This window comes from Acipenser ruthenus, chromosome 1 (assembly GCF_902713425.1).
Source record: "Acipenser ruthenus chromosome 1, fAciRut3.2 maternal haplotype, whole genome shotgun sequence".
Taxonomy (NCBI): Eukaryota; Metazoa; Chordata; class Actinopteri; order Acipenseriformes; family Acipenseridae; genus Acipenser; species Acipenser ruthenus.
In genome coordinates, this window is record NC_081189.1 from 104,130,746 (window position 1) to 104,148,808 (window position 18,063).

Below are 18,063 nucleotides of genomic sequence, written 5' to 3' on the forward strand. Positions count from 1 at the left end.
AGTTGGGTTTTTACTGGAGCAATCTAAGTAAAGTACCTTGCTCAAGGGTACAGCAGCAGTGTCCCCCACATGGGACTGAACCCACGACCCTCCAGTCAAGAGTCCAGAACCCTAACCACTACTCCACACTGCTGCCCTAAAATGTAAATTACTCTGCGTGTGTGAAAGATACGCAGTTGTCCGTTCTTGACTTTCTAAATACATGTATTTAATACCCTGATGGCATTTGAAAGGCAGGATCGCAAAAAATAAAAAGTTCGAATCCCCTCTACCTAGAACCGCCAAAGCAGTCATTTTGACTGCATTTTACAATACATTGTTTTTATTTTGTATATAACCTATACAATACTCTATTTTATCTTTATATACAAGCCTGTTGTTATTTTTACTGGACCTGGCATCCATCAATTCTTTCGTTTTGTACAAGGAATGCACCGGGGAAAATATCAGTAGGAGAGATTTCATCTTGAAGCTAGCCACAGCGCTTCGGCAAAGCGCTCAACCTGGATTCTGTGCTGCACCGAGTGACACACATTCAAGAGAAAACATGTTACTTTCGTTTTAAATTAAAAACTACTTTTGTTTTTACAGTTTTGTATGTACATACAGTATACCTGTTTACACACTAGTTTCTTTTGAAATGTTTAGTTTATTATAGTTATTCATTTTTTGAAGCAGTACTTTATATGTGGTAAGTTAGAAAATAAACTCTTATGTTTAATTGTTCATTTAAATACGGCGTTTCAGCTGTGCCGATGTTTGATATGATGTGCTTGAATAAAACTTTTGAGTTGTATCCGATAGTTTATCTTTCATTTTAATACTGATGTTGTTTAAAATGCAACCATCATAATGACTGCCAGAGGCAGTTTTAGGTATGAATATAACCGCGGCGGTTCTAGTGCTAGAGAAATAGTGCGAGTGACGAAATTGAATGTCTCAGGCAAAAGTTACTGTTTGAATTGTTCTTGATCTTGAAGAACTGGCTGTGTGGCATTTAGAGAAAGCTGGCATATGGAATAGAATGAACATCACTGTATGATCAAACGGCGCTGTTTATGTGTTTATAGCTGAACATTATATTTTGGTTAAATACTGGGAACACCTGTATTATATTTATTTATTTATTTATTTATTGCATTTATATAGCGCTTTCTTTGAGAAGTACCGTAAGCACTGTACAGTACATAGCAGAAAAATGGCGGTATTCTGAACAAGCTGCAAACAGGATACCACATGTTTTGGGACACCAGAAAAAGTGCATTACAATAATCAATTCTAGGTGAAACAAACAAAGCCATGCATTAGTCTCTTGGCATCAGATACGGAAATAATTGGTCTAGTTTGGCTATGTTTCTCAAATGGTAAAAAGATACTTTAGTAACTTTCCTAATATGAGTCTCAAATGATAGATCAGCAAGGGTCGAGCTCATGTAATCACACATTTCCCTTTAGTTGGTAAATGAATAAATGAATCACGGTCAAACAATTTAGATTAGCTATGAATCGTACATCAGTTACTTTGTTAAAATGTCTGTCTCCCTGTTTTGAGCCGGCTCCGTGGTCCACTTCACACCGCAAACACAAAAGGCACCAACCAGCACGGGAAGCGGCAACCCACCCCCCGTGCAGAACCAGGAAACAAGCACAGACAAATCAAAAGCCAAACTAGACACATCATTACCGACAAATGGGGTGATGCGTATTTCAAATGCGATATATGCTTATATATAAATAAAATGACTACGCGGATAATAAGGCACATTTTTTCTACACCCCTTGTAAGCAGACGAGCGATCACAGTCTGCTAAGAAATAAATAAATAAATAATAATAATAATAATAATAATAATAATAACAGCAATGACAGACGGCACGACTTATCAAACGTTACAGGGCAGCCGAGACAGACAGTGCAGACACTCACAGGGCCTGAAACAGATACAATTCACGGTGGATCTGACTGTTCAGAAATGCTAGACCATTTAAATACATCGATTCAATGCACATATTTAGTTTACATTGGATTACATTAAAACAAATGCTTCATATTAATTTACATAGATATTCACTCACCTGATTTTTCAGTGGTAAATACATGAATCCTGTATAACAGTGTTCTTTACAAACTGTCAATATGTAAAATGTTTTTATGGCTTTTTGACCTCTAAAAATACTACACAACATTGCATAACAGATACAACAATTCCTTAACAGACAAATAAATTCCCCTCAAAACAAGCTACAACATGCCACGTTTCTGTATATCAAAACCAAACCCATGCATTTAAAAATGACGCCCTTGCATCTCAGCAGTATACCTCGTTTCCACGGAGAGCCAACTCCAGTGGTCTCCAATGGGCCTGAATTGTCCCAGAACTCGAGTTGATGGACAAAAAGGGGACGTTCCCATGCTTTTCGGAGTTATCACGCGAGCTGGCAGGAAAAACTACCAATTTACCCCCAGAAATACTAAAGGTAGTATTATAGTATCGTGAAACATGGGAGTACAAACGGCATGAATGTTATGTTGTGATCGTGTGTTACATTAACTACGGTGAAACCATCTATTTTCTTTTTGTTCTGAAATCCTGATGTGTGTAACTGCTCTCGCATTCGGCTACGCCCCACGCCCCATGATATTGATGCGTCCTGATGGCGCATTGGATATGTGTCACTGGGCTGTGTGAAAGCTAAGCTGAAAATTCTGGATTTTTTTCACAAGCAAGATGTTGCAGTCCTGAATTTGATGTCATGCACTTTAAGAAGAAGTAACAATATGACTATATTTATTATTATTATTTGTTTATTTAGCAGACACTTTTATCCAAGGCTACTTACAGAAACTAGGGTGTGCGAACTATGCATCAGCTGCAGAGTCACTTACAATTACATCTCACCCGAAAGACGGAGCACAAGGAGGTTAAGTGACTTGCTCAGGGTCACACAATGAGTCAGTGGCTGAGGTGGGATTTGAACCGGGGACCTCCTGGTTACAAGCCCTTTTCTTTAACCACTGGACCACACAGCCCTATATTTGACATCCTACCTTGTGGATTCTGAGCATGAAGTTTACTGGAACAAGAAAAATTTGGCGACAGTGATTTTTCGACGATTCCTGTAAGAACGTTTTCCTCCAGAACCCTTGATTGGTCTACGCTTGGGGAGTCGAATCCATAATGAGGTGGTAAGGAACTATATCGATACGACCTGAACTAGGAAAGGCATTAATGATATTATAGATTTCCTGCCTGAAAACCTTGCAAGCTTTTTAAAGTGTAAAAAGTTGTCAGGATGTTAACAATGAAAATTACAGGCATGTTATTTAAACAGATGTAGCAGCATGTGGGGATGTACAACAGTATATTTTACAGAACCCTGCTACTTAATGTATTGGATGATCAAATCACATAAATAATGAAACAAAGTGATACCTAATTAAATCTAAAATAATTAAAACTACAAACTTTGAATATTATAAGTCACAACTGGGGGAAAAAATCTGCCTAGAAATATCAAACACATTTTCTGTTTATGTTCTTTCAGTGCTGTGGCGGGGTACAGCCCTGTGTGTAAATAGGGGGCTGGGCAAAGCCCTGCTGATAAATGTATGGTTGTGTGTTTATTTAAAAAAGAAGAAGAATGAGTTATTATTATTATTATTATTATTATTATTATTATTATTATTATTATTATTATTATTATTATTATTAGTATTAGTATTAGTATTAGTATTATATTATGTTGGGCTGTATTAAAATAATTGTTTGTGGGGATGTACTGTTATGAGATAAAATGCATTTTTTATTGTTTATTTAAAACAAGTGTTCTTGTTAAAGCCCCATCCCTGCAAACTGATGCATAATGTGGCCGTCTCCAAATTGATTAATTTGTTGTTAATTCTGAGATGGCCATGTGTATATAAACGTGTGTGTTTGTGTGTTTGAGGTGGGTTGTTGAAAGGAGAATGAGAGAGAGAGAGCGGAGGAGAAAGAGAAATTTGAAACGAAAGTACAAAGAAGAAAAATAAAACAATTGCTATGCATGCTGAAAAGACCAGCACCGTGCTTGTTTGGGTGGAGGTATTTGTTTTTTGTGTTACAAGACTGTTTTTGTTTAAACCTTTATTTTGCTCGGTGAGCTGTATTTGTTTGAAAGTCCTTTTTGTTTCAATAAATACACGCACCAGCGCTTTCCACGTATAGTACCTGTCTGTGTCTCAACTGTATCAACTTCCTGGTCTGGGTACATCATCCACTCAGCCGTCCTGCCACACGTGGTGGATGAGTGGGATTACGCCTCCACGGATCCAGGCCAAAACAAGTACTGCGAGTACACATTATAATTTTTTTGAAGAAAATGATTTTTTTTTTGTTAAGAATGGAGAGGTACGAAAGCTGGCTGAAGGACCCCAGCACCCCCCTGTGGCTGAGAACAGAGGGGAGGCATCTACTGGGGGACAGCCACCTGGATATCCTCCTGGATTTCATCAGCCTGAACCCTGAAATCCAGCTGAAGGGGATCAGCAGAGGGTATCCAGGGCTCATGGAAGCAATGGAGAGAATGACCCAGGTCGTGGACTGGGTCTACCAGGAGCAAGAGGCGGAGCCCAGTTGGCCTGGGCCGGTGTCCCACAACGCTTCATCTGCCTGTGCTATGGGCATGAGGAGCAAAGCTGCCCGGAGTCCGACTGGGACCCAGAGACGGACCTGGTGTGGGAGGAGCCAGAGCGTCCAATGCCCAAGTGGGAGGAGCCAGAGCATCCATTGCCCAGAAGGGAGGAGCCTGAACATCCAGCGCCCAGAAGGGGGGAGTCTGATCATCCAGCGCCCAGAAGTGGGGAGCCCGAGTGTCCAGCTCCCAAGAGGGGGGAGCCCGAGCGTCCAGCACCCAAGAGGGGGTAGGCTGAGCGTCCAGAGCTCAAGAGGGGGAGGATTCAGACACTGATATATATATGAAAAAAGAGGAAACTGTGCCAAATGACCTTACCATTCAGACAAACACATACATATGAAAAAAGAGGCAACTGCAGGGCTTGAATTTTAGCACTTTCCAAGTTGCTCCCGCATATCTTCAACTTTCAGAGATATTTTAAAACACCAAGCCACTGTATTTTTCGTCCAATTTAGAATGCCTGAAATGCTACAACAGTCTCTAAGAAAGTGGGTGTCAGTGACGAAAGCACTATGAGCCGCATTCTGAGTAGTTCTGGTTAAAATAAATAAATAAAGGTAGTGCTGGATATTTTAAGTGCCATGAGACTTTATTCTCTCATATGTGATTCTCGGTCACTATCTTTAAGGATTATAGAAACTCAGTACACTGCAGTACGTAAACAGTTTTGAAAAAAAAAGACGATACTATGGTTTATCTAGGCGTTGTTTTGCAAGCGGTGACTTTCGCTTTAACTCTTAAAACTCAGCCCCATTCATTTTGAGGCGTCAGCGCACCGAAGGTTACGCACATATTACTCAGGCACCATAAAAGCCACCTACCTGGTTTAAAAGTACAGACTCAGGGATTTCCAAAGACGTATTCAGTGTGTGTATGTGGTACTCCTAGCCGGAACTACGATCACCTGAAGTTAAGCCTCTCATCATGTGACAGAGTTCACAGCTTAGGTTTTGTTTTGTCATTGCTCCGTCGTTGTAGAAGAGATGGTATCGTTGGAAAGCTTAGAAGCTCAGCTCGTCCCCCCCCAATGTTCATTTCATATTGAGGTTCAGTTGCGCAGTGTTTTTTTTTTTTGTTTTTTTTTAGGCATCTGTGATTACTATATATATATATATATATATATATATATAGATTTCCCCGAAATAATCATGTTTGGTCACTGCTATATATTATATATATATATATATATATATATATATATATATATATATATATATAGCAGTGACCAAACATGATTATTTCGGGAAAAAAAAAAATATATATTTTTTAATATATTCTCATCATTACCACATATAGTATGCTTGATCCTGTTGCAAGTTACATAATATGAAAGAAGATTTTGTGGCCTTTCGTTTGATATGTTACATGCATGCAGTACAAACTATCCAGTAGTTAAACATACATAAATGAAAAGAGTGAAAAACAGACGGAAATATGGAGTATAAAGAGTTAAAAAGAAAGAAATGGAGCGCTGGTTGAAAAGAAAAGCACCCTTTTCTTCTTCTGCATGCAAAAACTTTGTCAGGCAATGACAAAAGCAATGGAGAGTGTTCTGTCTCACAGTGATGAACAGCTGTTAGGTCTCCTGAAAGCAGCTTTTTTAAAGCAACACTGGTGTGATTGATGATGCAGTGAAATATATATAGTTTTTTTAGATGCAAATGTGCCTTTTCTTTTGCCATTCCCCCCTAAAATTTTGGAATCCCCCCCATTGGCTGCAGCATAGGGGGGAAAAATCCACCCAGCACACAAACCCTGAAAATCAAGCCCTGAACTGTGCCCAATGATCTGACCATTCAGAAAAACACACTTCTATTCATGCCACTCTGTTCATGAACAATCTTCAGGGCACCATTGTCATAATTTAAAAAAAAACAAAAAAACATCTGCTATACTGAACTTTTTAGAGGTTGTCCAACAAATTGACCTTGTTCATCTTATATCACAGGTACAGCAATCACAGGTCAGTGTGCTAAATATCTTTATTAAGTATACTGGGACAGCTTTTTGACATTTATTTAATGTTTGTTTATCAAGACTCAAGAATCCAGCAGTCCTTGAGGCCTGTGACTAGTTAGTATGTAGGCTTCTGAATTCTGCTGCTTGCTTATTCATAATTTGTTTCTTTTCTGTCTTCCCCTTTGACAATTAGGTCTGCATTGTGCAGAAGAGGGACACCAAGAAAATGTATGCAATGAAGTATATGAATAAACAGAAATGCATTGAAAGAGATGAGGTTCGGAATGTCTTCAGAGAGCTGCAGATTATGCTAGGTCTTGAACACCCTTTCCTTGTAAATCTTTGGTAAGTAAGGACACTGTACCTTCTTAGTGCCATCAACTCCCAACATTTCTACCCCAGTAGCTAAGACAATGCAATTATTTACAGTCATTGCTGTAATGCACACAGAAGTTCTGGTACCATGGGACACACACACCCATGTAATAACATGGTAATAACTATATAATTAACAAAGCAGCATATGGTGAAAGTATGGGAAAGCTCAAGCAAGCAGTAAAGCACAAAGAAGTTTGATTAAAACATGATAAAAAACAAAACAAGGTAAAGCACCATAAATATGGTTCCCATTATAAGAATAAAAATATAAAAATAAACTGTTTTATGGAATGTTTTGTTAAGGGCTATTTACAGTCTACCTTTATTCAACTGTTTTAGAGTTTCAAAGAACTGTTTAAACTAGGAAGATGTTTATAAACACTAATGTATACTATATATGTTACATTATTAGTTGTGCATTTTGAAGTACATGTAAAAGGCCAGATGGTCCTACAGAAAGCTTGTTGTCTGATGGTTGTTTAGTTTTAAAATGCCTCTTTTTTTAATTTGCTTCAGGAAAAAAAAAAAACATATTAAGACATATGGAACTTGTACCTAAAATGATCACAGCTGCCAGTCTATTAAATGGCATGTACACAGTTTTACTTTTCCAGTGAACCCTCATTAAACATTTAATTTCCTCATTAGTACCTTTTAACTGATGGTTTGGATTGAGCAACAAAGCACTAACATAGTTTAATCACTCCCATAGGCCTATTTGGAGAGTCTAAAGGTCAGCTGTACAGAAATGGCAGTGAAAAAGGATTCCATGCTTAGATACTGTTTCCAACCAGTGGATCTATTGACACTGAAATCACATTGTAATTGACCTATTCTGTATGTTATTTACTGTAAAGGGCATATTATCATTATACTGTAAATATATACATTTTAACATGACATGAATATTGTAGAATTAAGGGTATACTTAAAAGTAAAGGTGCATTATAACCTTGCTGTTATTACATTGTATTTACAATATTCAATAGATATACAGAACACAAAGCCCTGCAATATGAAACCACTTAAATCCATAGTTTTTAAATTTTAATAGTAGTTGTACTGTACCATAGGTACTAGTTACACATTTCTTACAGTGTTTATTCCAAGAATTTTGAAAATTATATGATGGATAGCTAAAGTTTCCATTGGTATATGTATTGTAATGACCTTAAACTATGTGCTTTTCTCTTTTAATTATGTTATTACTGTTTAATACGCAAGGTCATTTTAGTCAATCAAAGCACATAGACAAGTATTTATTCCTTAAACTGCACCAGCCACCACTGAGCTCATATTCTGTATTTTCTATTATAAAATATCTTAGTGTAGAAAGTTAATCTTTTGTATTATTGCAGGCCATATACAACTTGAAATGTGGCTGTGTGGTTCAAATCCCGGCTCACTCACTGACTCACAGTGTGACCCTGAGCAATTCACTTAACCTCCATGTGCTCTGTCTTTCAGGTGAGACGTTGTTGTGACTCTGCAGCTGCTGCATAGTTCACAAACTCTAGTCTGTAAGTCGCCTTGGATAAAGGTGTCTGCTAAATAATAATAATAATAATAATAATAATAATAATAATAATAATAATAATAATAATAATAATAATCCAGTAGCATCACCTGTTGACCTCAGGAATTATTAGACATGGCCAGCACAAATAGTTGCCACTTGCGGTGTGTATATATTACCTTGGTAACCAGGAGGTCCTGTATGATTATTATATATACGGTACATCATAATAATAATAATAATAATAATAATAATAATAATAATAATAATAATAATAATAAACTTTATTTTGTATAGCGCCCTTAAAAGCAATCATCTCAGAGCGCTTCATTACATGGTACATTGTGGCAAAGTGTTTGCTGATTAGATACAGGTGCAGAGGTGATGCAGTGCAGGAATAAACAGACAGAGATTTGTAATCCGGTATGGAAAAATATACTTTTTTTTGTTATAATCCAGGTCTGGTGACCAAATAATAAACTTGGGTTATACACAGCGATGCGTAAAAAACAGAGAACAGTAACAGGGATTGCAGCCCTAAACAATAAACACAGTATCTCTCCCACAATATACAACCACGGTCACCAGTCCTGGGTGCGTGCTGTAGTGCTCGTGGTAGGTGATACAGTTTAAAGAGTGACAAATACTGCAGTGCTGTTCCGGGTTCAGTGCTGGCTCTTAGCGACATCTCCGGAACGTGTTAGCCATCTATAAACACACAAGTAACAATTATAGACAAACAAACAAAACAAACACTCACAATACTTTTAATACACAGTGCACGGGTCCTTCCGGGTCTATTTTGAAACCAAAAGCGAAGGAAAAGATTTACAATTTTCCGGCCCCTTTTATGCGATTATGCATGACCCCTTGGTAAATGACTCAGCTGACTCTATTGCCTGCAGCTGCTACCTTGTTTAGCTTCCAGGTCAATACGTTCCCGCACCGGAGTCTCTTCTTTTTCCAGGCTGAGTGACTTCCCGACCCAGGGAATGAACTGTGAGGTCAACCTGTCCAAAGCCTTTCCCTTGCGCTACTTAGTACCCTCACAGGTCGAGAGGGAGATTTACAACCAGAACTCATTATATTTCTGTCACATACATACATTTGTACCAACAATTGAATAGGTCCATTGTCACCCAGTAATATACCTGGCATTGACTGTTGGTACTGAGGCTGTGTTCACACTGGGTCATCAGAGGGTTAGGTCAGCACTCGGTATAGTTTGGTACGTTTGGTGTGAACGTCTTGGGAAATGAACCATACCGAGTCCACTAAAGAGGTCGTCTCTGTCTGTTTGGCAAACGCACCGAGTCTGGTTCGCTTGCTAAATCTCAATGTGAAAAACTGGTGGACTCGGTCGTTTTGCATTTCGGAAATAAACTATACAAGGAAATAAACATTTTGTGTGTAGTTTAGTTGAAATTCTGAGGAAACAAGTAGAGCAAAAAAAAAAAAAATGTCTTGGGGAACTACATTAGGGTTGTTCCAGTTTTCAGCCATATTTTTTTGTCTTGGTCAGAAACAGTAACATTGTTAAATCGCCCCAGTTTTGCTATTGTATTCACATTTGTAGTGTACTAAACAGTACCAGTGTGCTCAGCAAGTTAACAGCAGAGTAATTTGTTAGGCTGTGTTAGCGCCATTCAAAAATAAAAGAAAACAATTTTATGGATTATTTCTTTAATGATTATGGTTATGTGTATATCTCGTGTTTAAATAGTAATAGCTGATCTATTTTTTTCTAATCCTTCTTTTTGTATATTTAATATGTTTTGATTAGATGACAATAGAAACAAAACACTGGGTTGTTATGATCTGCAATAAATACACCCAATGTTTAATTTATAAATTATGATTATGTTGTTATATACTGTTATTTTAATGACTTCAGAGTTGCTATGGCAACAGTGAATTGAAGGAAAAAAAAACACCCCAGCAGTTTTTCACTCTGGAAATCTGGTAACCCTAAACTACATGGGCAGTGCAAGAAACTGATATACTGATAGAAAATCCAGACCAAACTGGACAAAGCTCACAAAAAGAGTTACATTACTTTGTTTAATGCCTACAGTTGAAGAATAGTGCATTTGGGAAAAGGACCAAAAAAAAACAACAAACTCGGCCCCTTTGCTCACAGATAAGTGTGAACAGCAAACAAATCGATACATTGTTTCAAGCGAAACTAACCAGCCTGAGTCCATTTGAAACAGACCCAGCGTGAATGCAGCCTTAGAGGGTATATTAATGGTGCTGCAATAAATTATAAAGTATCATAGTGTACAAAGTTCATATGTTTTATTATTATGATAACTATGCTTCCTAGCCCAGGAAAACTGCAAGCCATGTAATTATGCAACTTTAAGAGTATGCTGTGTGACTCAATTAGCATAACATATATAAATAAATTATGTTAATATAATCTGATTTAAAAACACAAATTAGGTAAATTATTTTTCCAGTAGCAAACAATGTCATTCATACATTAGCATACATGTATGAATCACTTACGCTCATCACATTACCTCACACAGTTTTCCACCATATCACTGAATGAAGGTACTACAAGACTCATTTTTTATAACACTTGAGTACATTTACTCTATACAAACTGCAGGAAAATGCAAATTGCACCTCACTCGAATATAATCGCTCGCATTGTTGCCCATTGTTTTCAATTTCCATTTTGCTTCCCGAGTTCTAAGAGATATTCATACTTTGCCCAAGACAGACACCTATTTGGCTCACACAATTATAGTTACTGTAGTGCATACATAGAAACATAAACTTCTTAACATATAACACAGAAAAGCGAGCTAATTAACATGATTATACCTTTATTGACAAAAATAAATGAACCCAAAAGACAATCTGTAGATATTCTATTGGCCTTTTAAATCATTTCTTATATCTAAATAACATTATTGAAACACATATTGTAATACTCAGTGTAGCAATATGTAGTGTGTTATTTAATTTAGATTAAAAGACTGGGAGTTTTACCAATACATTATCTTGCTAGATGAACAAGGAACACTATAAGAAAATCTTGAAAGAATCCTAATAATTTAGGTTTGCCCATTATTTTCACAGGCCGTCGGCTGTTTGAGAAGGCAGTCTCAAGTGTTGCAGCAGAATGAAGGAGCCACTGAATTACTTTGGATTCAATCAAGTCTTTTTTCAATGTTTTGCTTTGAGCTGATAAGAGGCTTAGGGAAGTAAAATTACACGGTGTTGTACAAAAAAAAAAGTAATCGCAGTGTGACTGATTTATCCACAAAGACTGTATATTTATTTGCCTGAATAATCTCTTTTTCATCAGTGAATGTTAGATTTGTTCTCTTTCCACCTCTCAGTTCCCCAGTTACAATTATTGTCAAGAACAATAAGATACTGAATGTAGATTAAATCCGAAGCATTGAGTTTACAAAAAAATGTATATCTTTATTAAAGAACCAGACATTCATGAAATAGCCGTATGCTATATTCTATTGTAGTGATATATTTTTTAATTTCATAGTGCACTGCTTCAGAGCACTTTCCAATTCCTTTTGATTAACCTCAAAAATGGTTTATTTAAAGCAGTAGATGATTTCCATTACACGAGAGTAGATGTTAAAACTTCATGCTGATTTGAACTCGGCTCTCGCCAAGATAAGCACCAACTAAGACGTAGCTTTACAGTAAACTAATGTGATCCATATGTGTCTCCCTCCATTTACGTTTCCTTCCATATGATGATGTAGATATCCTTCTGTCTGGTGTTAATGGCTGAAGTGTAATGCTGGCTCCAGGGATCAGCTTATTTTGCCTCCCTGGCGCATCAGCACACACAACGGCTGCGATGCTGGCTCCGGGGATCAACCAAAGTGCGGCCTCCCCAGCGCATCAGCATGACAACCGTCTGGATTGAGCTAAGTAGGGTACATCTCTGGGGTTTTCAAGTGGGCACCTTCCATCCTCAGTGTTTCGTCGACTAGCCCACGACACCTCAAGAGGGCTCGACGGTGATTCTGGCGTCCCAGCATCACCCCCCTCCGTCCCCCACTCAACTCAGCCCAGCTTACTTACCTGTCCCCAGCCAGAATCTTTCCGTCTCAACCACAGCAAGTTGCTGCTCCTCTCTGCTGCTTCAGATAAGTTCTTCACTGTGCGACGCAACTCTTGGCCACTGAATCCGACGTCTCTGAGAAACCGGGTTGTAGAGTGTGCCACAAATCCTCGACAACCCACTTCCACTGGGTAAACCCGAACTCTCCATCCTCGCTGTTCCGCTTCAGTGGCTAGTTGAGCATACCGCAGTTTCTTCCTCTCATACGCCTCATCTACAGCATCCTCCCATGGCACTGTTAACTCTACCAGGTGAACAAGGCGTGCTGATCCAGACCACAAGACAATATCTGGTCGAAGGTTAGTGGTGGCAATCTCAGGTGGAAAAATAAGCCGTTGACCAACATCTGCCAGCATATTCCAGTCTCTAGCAGCTTCCAATTGTCCTGGGCGAGGATTGGTTTTAACACCTTTTCTTGGTGGTTGCTCTCCTGGGCGGAGGAATGTTGTCTTTTGTGTGTAATGTTTTGATGGAACAGGTGGCAACTTATTGGTCATGTTACGCTTGTCTTCCAATGCTAAGGCCAAACATCGCAGCACCTGGTCATGGCGCCAAATAAACCGTCCTTGGCTAAGAGCCACCTTACATCCTGTCAAAATGTGCCTTAATGTTGCAGGTGATGAACACAAAGGACATGAGGGATCCTCTCCTACCCAGAGGTTTAGGTTCTGTGGTGATGGGAGAACATCATATGTTGACCTGATGAGGAAACTGATCCTGCTCTGTTCCATTGACCATAGGTCTTGCCAGCCAATCTTGCGTTGTTCCACACTCTCCCATCTCATCCATTCTCCCTGTTTGGCCTGGGAAATGGCCTTTATACACCTCATCCTCTCCTCCTGCTTTTGCACCTCGTTGACTACCAGCTTCCTCCTTTGAGCTGGGGCCGCCTTGTGCCATGTAGGAGGAGTTGAACTGAAACCAAGACCCCCTCTTCCATGCTGAACTTGCCCCATGATATCACCAATTCGAAGGGCAGCCTTTGCATCTTCCACAGCTTTCTTTGCCGCCCACTTTCTTCCAGTTTTCAACACAGGTGCTGCCTCCCTTACGCATTTATCGCGTGACTCTACTAATGTCATTTCCAGTCTGACCTTGGCGCACTTAAACTCCTCGGTTAGAGCAGAGACTGGTAGCTGCAGTATTCCTTTACCATAAAGTCCCACTCTGCTGAGGCAGCGTGGAACTCCCAACCATTTCCTGATGTATGAACTGATTAAAGCTTCCAGCTTCTCTACTGTTGTCAAAGAAACCTCGTACACAGTCAGTGGCCACAGCAACCTCGGCAGTAGACCAAACTGAAAGCACCAGAGTTTTAGTTTACCTGGTAGAGCGCAGCTGTCTATGCTCTTCAACCCTTCCACTGCTTGTTGTCTAACTTCTCCCACACGAACTGTGTCCTTTAGATCCCCGTCGTACCATCTCCCAAGACTCTTCACTGGCTTCTCAGACACTGTTGGTATTGCCTCACCATTAATGAAGAATGTTTTATCTACTACTTTGCCTTTAATTATAGAGATGCTCCTTGATTTAGTGGGCTTGAATTGCATTCGTGCCCATTCAATGTTATTGGTTAATTTGCCCAATAATCGATTAGTGCAGGCTACTGTTGTAGTCATGGTTGTCATGTCATCCATGTATGCTCGAATTGGTGGTAGTCGCATTCCAGAAGCCAAGCGCTCTCCTCCTACTACCCATTTTGATGCCCTAATGATTACTTCCATTGCCATGGTAAAAGCCAGTGGAGAAATGGTGCATCCTGCCATTATTCCAACCTCTAGGCATTGCCATGTAGTGCTGAATTCTGAAGTTGAAAAACTGAATTGTAAATCTCCAAAATAGGCTTTCACTAAATTTGTTATTGTCATCGGTACACTGAAAAAATCAAATGCTGCCCAAAGTAGTTCATGTGGCACTGAACCATATGCATTAGCCAAATCCAGGAATGTCACATGGAGCTCCTTCCTCTCCTTTTTAGCTGATTGAATTTGTTGCCAGATCACATTGATGTGTTCTAAGCAACCTGGGAAACCTGGAATGCCCGCTTTTTGTATTGAAGTGTCAATGAAGCAGTTCTTTAATAGGTAAGCTGACAATCTCTGAGCAATAATGCTGAAGAAAATCTTGCCTTCTACGTTTAATAGGGAAATGGGACGAAACTGACTGATGCTTGTAGAATCTTTTTCTTTAGGTATAAAGACTCCACCTGCTCGGCGCCATGCTCTTGGTACAACCTGTTTTTCCCATGCCACTTTCATCAATTTCCACAGAATTCGTAGAACTCCTGAAGCACTCTTGTACACTCTGTACGGAACTCCATTAGGCCCTGGAGATGATGAAGCCCTTGCTTTTTTCACAGCTTGCTCTATTTCTTTCCACTTAGGTGCACAGTCCTCCATTTGGTATTCTGGTGGATTGATAGGTGGGATGTCTGACGGAATTGACATAGGCTCCTGCCTTTTTGAATCTGTATGTGTTTCCTCCAAATATCTCTCCAGCTCAACCTTAGATGCTTTTAGTGTGCCATTCTTCTCACTGGTGAATAACTTCTTTACAAATTTGAATGGGTCTTTATAAAAGTTAGCTCTCGCACGCTCCTTCTTTTTGTAGCGTTTCCGTAGGCGCTCAGCTCTGCGCAATGTTGCAAGCTTATCTTTTATGACCCTTTGTAAGAGATTGAGTCCCTCCTTCTGACTTTGTTCTGCTCTTCTCCATTGGTTCCTCAGCTGTCTCCTTTCTCTAACTAAGCGTTCAATCTCCTGCTGCCGTCTAGACTTTCCAGGAATAGTTTGTACTTTTTCCTTCCTTTTTTCAACTCCAAACCTCTCACTTCCATATGCGTAGATGATGTCCCCAAATTCATCCAGCTTCTTTTCAACTGTTCCACTTAATCTTTCCAATGCAACGCAGAGATCTGTGTTTACTGTGTCCCATGCAGTTTTCTCACAAGCTCTTGGCCATTTAACTCCAGGCTTGTGCCCGTTGAGGTTCTTTTCTCTCTTATGCTGGTTTGTCTGACCGGGTTCACAAGGATCATTAGGTTCATCACTAACTGTGTCCATGCAAGTCCTCCTCACATCTATGACAGGGGTGCTGATATCCTGCGAACTGTGGTTTGCTTCCTGTCGCTGGATTTCATTCGACTGACTTGACTGACTTCGTAAGAAGTACTGATCAATGCGAGGCCCTTGTCCCTTCTCCCTCAAGCATTTCATTCTCCCTTGATGAATCTTCAAACCCCTGACCGTTGTCGCCTTGCTCCAGCCGCAGACACAAACCTGGAGTTCCATGTCTTTGTTAACTGCAGATCTTGAACTAGTCTTTTGTGAAGTACTCTCCATACTCATATCCGTTTCCGTTCCTAAGTCGTTAACCGTGTTGTCCAACGTTGAGTCATCTTCCGCCCCCGCTCTCGCAGACTCTAGGGGTATTTTTCTCTTTAATTTCTTAGAAGCATTGGGCGGGTGTCTCCAGCATCCTGTAAACACAGAGCTGGATACTGCCGACAAGGGTAGCTAACCCTTACCAGCCCCAATGGGGTCTCTTTCCTCCTGTCAGCTGTCTCTTCAGGCTGTCACAAGGTCTTTCCCTTGTTGCCAGCTGCACTATTCACAGCAGTCACTGGACGTATCCAGATCTTCATGATTTCCATTACACGAGAGTAGATGTTAAAACTTCATGCTGATTTGAACTCGGCTCTCGCCAAGATAAGCACCAACTAAGACGTAGCTTTACAGTAAACTAATGTGATCCATATGTGTCTCCCTCCATTTACGTTTCCTTCCATATGATGATGTAGATATCCTTCTGTCTGGTGTTAATGGCTGAAGTGTAATGCTGGCTCCAGGGATCAGCTTATTTTGCCTCCCTGGCGCATCAGCACACACAACGGCTGCGATGCTGGCTCCGGGGATCAACCAAAGTGCGGCCTCCCCAGCGCATCAGCATGACAACCGTCTGGATTGAGCTAAGTAGGGTACATCTCTGGGGTTTTCAAGTGGGCACCTTCCATCCTCAGTGTTTCGTCGACTAGCCCACGACACCTCAAGAGGGCTCGACGGTGATTCTGGCGTCCCAGCATCACCCCCCTCCGTCCCCCACTCAACTCAGCCCAGCTTACTTACCTGTCCCCAGCCAGAATCTTTCCGTCTCAACCACAGCCAGTTGCTGCTCCTCTCTGCTGCTTCAGATAAGTTCTTCACTGTGCGACGCAACTCTTGGCCACTGAATCCGACGTCTCTGAGAAACCGGGTTGTAGAGCGTGCCACAAATCCTCGACAACCCACTTCCACTGGGTAAACCCGAACTCTCCATCCTCGCTGTTCCGCTTCAGTGGCTAGTTGAGCATACCGCAGTTTCTTCCTCTCATACGCCTCATCTACAGCATCCTCCCATGGCACTGTTAACTCTACCAGGTGAACAAGGCGTGCTGATCCAGACCACAAGACAATATCTGGTCGAAGGTTAGTGGTGGCAATCTCAGGTGGAAAAATAAGCCGTTGACCAACATCTGCCAGCATATTCCAGTCTCTAGCAGCTTCCAATTGTCCTGGGCGAGGATTGGTTTTAACACCTTTTCTTGGTGGTTGCTCTCCTGGGCGGAGGAATGTTGTCTTTTGTGTGTAATGTTTTGATGGAACAGGTGGCAACTTATTGGTCATGTTACGCTTGTCTTCCAATGCTAAGGCCAAACATCGCAGCACCTGGTCATGGCGCCAAGTAAACCGTCCTTGGCTAAGAGCCACCTTACATCCTGTCAAAATGTGCCTTAATGTTGCAGGTGATGAACACAAAGGACATGAGGGATCCTCTCCTACCCAGAGGTTTAGGTTCTGTGGTGATGGGAGAACATCATATGTTGACCTGATGAGGAAACTGATCCTGCTCTGTTCCATTGACCATAGGTCTTGCCAGCCAATCTTGCGTTGTTCCACACTCTCCCATCTCATCCATTCTCCCTGTTTGGCCTGGGAAATGGCCTTTATACACCTCATCCTCTCCTCCTGCTTTTGCACCTCGTTGACTACCAGCTTCCTCCTTTGAGCTGGGGCCGCCTTGTGCCATGTAGGAGGAGTTGAACTGAAACCAAGACCCCCTCTTCCATGCTGAACTTGCCCCATGATATCACCAATTCGAAGGGCAGCCTTTGCATCTTCCACAGCTTTCTTTGCCGCCCACTTTCTTCCAGTTTTCAACACAGGTGCTGCCTCCCTTACGCATTTATCGCGTGACTCTACTAATGTCATTTCCAGTCTGACCTTGGCGCACTTAAACTCCTCGGTTAGAGCAGAGACTGGTAGCTGCAGTATTCCTTTACCATAAAGTCCCACTCTGCTGAGGCAGCGTGGAACTCCCAACCATTTCCTGATGTATGAACTGATTAAAGCTTCCAGCTTCTCTACTGTTGTCAAAGAAACCTCGTACAC

The 18,063-nt window shown here is 40.6% G+C and overlaps 1 protein-coding gene across 1 annotated transcript in view; it reads left to right on the forward strand.

Moving 5' to 3' along the window:
• LOC117421034 (serine/threonine-protein kinase 32B-like) overlaps positions 1–18,063 on the forward strand; it is a 101,442-nt gene that overhangs the window by 20,216 nt on the left and 63,163 nt on the right. Inside the window, exon 3 of the mRNA XM_034034901.3 lies at positions 6,826–6,977. Coding sequence (XP_033890792.1) covers positions 6,826–6,977 — 152 coding nt within the window. The remainder of the gene's footprint in view (positions 1–6,825; positions 6,978–18,063) is intronic.